Source organism: Arachis ipaensis, chromosome B08, assembly GCF_000816755.2.
Source record: "Arachis ipaensis cultivar K30076 chromosome B08, Araip1.1, whole genome shotgun sequence".
In the NCBI taxonomy this organism is placed as follows: Eukaryota; Viridiplantae; Streptophyta; class Magnoliopsida; order Fabales; family Fabaceae; genus Arachis; species Arachis ipaensis.
The window spans coordinates 128,283,215-128,287,724 of NC_029792.2; the positions used below are offsets into that span (position 1 = coordinate 128,283,215).

Below are 4,510 nucleotides of genomic sequence, written 5' to 3' on the forward strand. Positions count from 1 at the left end.
TGAGGTATAAGGCAAGACTTGTTGGACAGGGTTTTCATCAAGTGGAAGGTATAGACTATGATCAAATCTATAGTCCAGTGGTAAGGCCCTCCACTATTAGAGTTATCTTAACTATTGATGTTTCATTAAATTGGCCATTGAGACAGTTTGATTTTGATAATGCCTTTCTCAATGGCACCTTAAATGAGACTGTATACATGATGCAACCTCCGGGATACTCTACAAAGGGTGAACAACTAGTTTGCAAGCTAAACAAGGCCATTTATGGTCTAAAACAAGCACCGAGGACCTGGTATAAAACATTATCTACTACTCTTCAACAGTTTGGATTTAAAGAAACCAGATCTGATGTGTCTTTGTTTGCTAGATTTTTTTATTCTAATGTGATTTACTTGTTAGTTTATGTAGATGATATGATTGTTATCGGTAATAATACTGCAGAATTAGATAAATTAATCTATCAATTGAACAATATTTTTTCGTTAAAGGATATGGGGAAATTTAGTTATTTTTTAGGCTTGAAAGCTTCATATTTGTCTACAGGTAGTGTTCACATTTCACAAACCAAATATGCATCTAAATTACTTAAGAGAGCTGGAATGGAGACTGCGAATTCGATGCCTACCCCAATGATGTCCAACACAAAGCTTTCAGCTCATTACTCAGAACCTTTTCATGATCCCAAACTGTATAGATCAATAGTTGGTGCACTTCAATATCTCACAATGACAAGACCAGATATTGCCTTTGCTGTTAACAAAGTATCTCAGTTTATGCATCAGCATACATTGCTGGATTGGAAGAGTGTAAAAAGAATTCTGAGATATGTGAAAGGTACAGTGGATCATGGATTATTATTTTCTAAATCTATTGATTTTAGGTTGTTGGCTTTTTCAGATGCTGATTGGGGTGGAGATCTAGATGATAGAAAATCAATCACTGGATTTTGTGTTTATCTTGGATGCAATCTGATCTCATGGAAGAGTAACAAGCAGACAAAGGTGAGCAGGAGCAGTACTGAAGCAGAATATAGGGCAATGTATGCTGCACAAACTGAACTAATGTCCATACAGCAGCTTTTGGGAGAGCTTCGAATCCCACAACCTATGTCACCAACCATCTTTTGTGACAATCAGAGTCCCTGTCTATTGGCTGCAAATCCAGTTTTGCATAGTAGATGTAAACACCTTGAGCTGGATTTGCATTTTCTAAGGAATTTAGTAAATAAAAAATCTCTCTATGTTGTTAATATACCCTCTCAAGATCAGGTGGCCGATTCTTTAACTAAACCATTGTCCCTGAGTTCGTTTCAGAAATACAGATTCAAACTGCGACTTCGAGACAAATCGTGCCTCAGTTTGAGGGGGAGTATTGAGAGAACTGTTTAGTGGATAGTTAAAGAATTATAAATAGGTGTGAGGAATACAGATTTGTGATTTTCTTAGTGTGCTTTTGATTTTACATTTTCAATAGAATTCATTGTTTTCATTTTTCTCAAGAAATCTTTTCTATTCTAGAATCCTCTGCTTCTTAATTTCTTCCTGCTTGGGTTCACTGCAAAGTAGTTTTCTAGGGTTTTCAATTCCTCTTTTAATCCCGAACTCTTCTTATCTTTCTTGAATGATAAGGAAAAAAAATTGGAATCTTCTGGTGTTGTTGTCTAACTTTTCTCTCTAGGATGCATTTTTGTGATAGGAGAGGTTGTGAATTGTAATTTGAAACAACTGAATTTGAATAGTATATATATATATAGTAAATCGAGACTAATACATTCAATTTAGCTATAGTGACAATACCTTTAAGTTGAATTAAATCCATTCAATTTACTATGAACATAATAAATCGAAGTCTGTACATTCAATTTACTATCTGTTAGTCATTTTAACATTTTACTATATACTAGACCTACTAAATCAAAGCTATATATTTCGATTTATATATATTCTTACTAATTCCAATCTTATTAATTTAATTTATCTAAGAAGGTGTAAATCGAATTGAATAAATTTGATTTATATATAAACAATCAAATAAATCATGTAATATTATTACATTATGATTATTACGTAATATTAGCTTCTATTTAGCTTGCAGGGTTACATTCTTGCTGTTTAGGAGAAAACACCTAAATAAACTAAAATCATTCTAAAATTACACGTAAAAAATTTTAAGTGCATATCTCTAATGGACATTTTTATATAAATTAATACAGCTATATTCAATTTAGCAATAGGTATACATGTAAATTGATTAGAGATGATTCGATTTATTATGTATTCACTAAGATATATAAATTGATGTATATTAATTTGATTTATTACAATATAAACCTATATAAAGAGTACAATAAAGAGTACGTTTAATAAGCCAATGAGTAATAGTTCAAATGACATAGACTTCCCATACTCAATTAAGAGGTTGCGGATTCGAGTCTCATATCTTTAGTAAAAAAAAAAAAAAGAGTACATTTAATAATATCCATAATAAATACAACAAAGAGTACAATCAATCATAAATTAAAAAAATAATAATTATAAATATTTTCTATAAATATTTATGTAGATCGAAACATTAGAACACAGTACCAAAACCGTCTCACACAAATACAATTACATTGCATCATTTCTTCTCATCTCACTTCACAAACCCTCTCTTCAACATTCAACACTCAATGGACCCTGCTGACGCATTCACAACAAGCCTCTTCAAGTGGGACCCACGCACCGTCCTTCCTCCTCCTCCATCCTCCGCCACTCGTCCGCCGCCTCAGATCCTTGACTACACCGTTGCTCCCCCTGCTGTCTCCCCTTCTTCGGTGTCCTTCCCGCCGCCTAAGAGACCTGACCTAGGAGGTCTGGAGGAGCTTTTCCAAGCCTACGGTATACGCTACTACACGGCGGCGAAGATGGCGGAGCTAGGGTTCACGGTGAGGACTCTTATTGATATGAAAGACGATGAGATCGACGACATGATGAATAGCCTCTCTCAGATCTTCCGCTGGGACCTTCTCGTCGGTGAGAGGTACGGCGTTAAGGCTGCCGTTAGAGCTGAGCGCCGCCGTCTTGAGGAAGAGGAGCTTATCAAACGCCGTAACTTCCTCTGCACCACCGATACCACCACCAACGCCCTTGACGCTCTTTCTCAAGAAGGTAATAACTCATTCTATTTTCATTTTCCAAATAAATTAAATATCCAAGTTCTTAAACTCAACCCTTAATCATATAGTAACTATCTTTTTGTGTTACATATCATAATCATATCATTATACTTATATGTATATAATGAGTCAATCTATGTTACACTAGTCATTTTGAAAAGTTTGATGAATGACTACTGTTATATTAAGTTACTGTTCTACCATTGGTAATATATACACACTCCTTGCTACAAATTAAATATATTACACATATATACCTTGTTTAGATTTAATTTCATTATTTTATTAATTAACATGATTTATTTGTTGTTGTGACTTATAGTTTCAACATATATGTGTGTGTTTTTTTCTCTTTGTATCATTTTATATATAATGCTACAAGTTAAACACTATATACATAACCTATTATATATGAATAATATGATGTTATTGATACATTAATTAATTAAAGTATATATGTGAAATGGGTCTGATTATTAGCCAAAACATAATATCCTAATATATAGGAAATGTTTTGAATTTAATACTTTACTTATTCTGAAAAAATATAGGATAACTCGATGTTAGTTTTGCATGTGTACACAGGTTTATCAGAGGAACCGGTGCAACAAGAGAAAGAGGCTGCGGGAAGCGGGGGAGGGAGTACGTGGGAGGTGGTAGGCGGCGGAGAAGAGAGGAGGAAGCAGGTGCAGCAAGAAAGGAGGAGGAGAAGAAGCAACAAGATAAATAATAAGGGAAGTAATAGAAGCAACAACGAGGATGGTGAAGAGGAAGAGTTAGAAGGAGAAGAGAATGACATGATTGAAGGGAGCAATGGCGGCAGTGGCGGAGAAAGGCAAAGAGAGCACCCCTTCATAGTGACTGAGCCTGGGGAAGTGGCACGTGGCAAGAAGAATGGATTGGACTACCTTTTTCATCTCTATGAACAATGCCGTGAGTTCTTGATCCAAGTTCAAGCCATTGCGAAGGACCGTGGGGAAAAATGCCCCACCAAGGTATAATATGACCCTAACTCTCTCCTATGCTACCTTCTTTGTTCGTTGTTATTTGCTACATTAATTAATGTTATCCATACGTGAAGTAAATCAATTTTTTTGGTTGTTGATTTGATTCATTATCTGTTATATAATACGTGAAATAATTGTTACATTATCATTTATATTTATTACAATGTGGTTAAAAAAAATAATGTTCTCACTGGATTGATAGAATAAAAAATTATCCTATCACCTATAATTGTGTATTTGTTGCATTGTAAAATTCTATACTAATATAAAACTCTCTGTTTTTATACTTCAATTTTTTTTTGCAATTACAATAAAAAATAGTTTTATAATTATGCATATATTTTCA

General features: G+C 34.1%; 1 protein-coding gene across 1 annotated transcript in view; it reads left to right on the forward strand.

Moving 5' to 3' along the window:
• LOC107611773 (protein UNIFOLIATA) overlaps window positions 2,592-4,510 on the forward strand; it is a 3,499-nt gene continuing 1,580 nt past the window's right edge. The window contains exons 1-2 of the mRNA XM_016313667.2: window positions 2,592-3,149; window positions 3,743-4,152. Coding sequence (XP_016169153.1) covers window positions 2,672-3,149; window positions 3,743-4,152 — 888 coding nt within the window. The 5' untranslated portion in view covers window positions 2,592-2,671. The remainder of the gene's footprint in view (window positions 3,150-3,742; window positions 4,153-4,510) is intronic.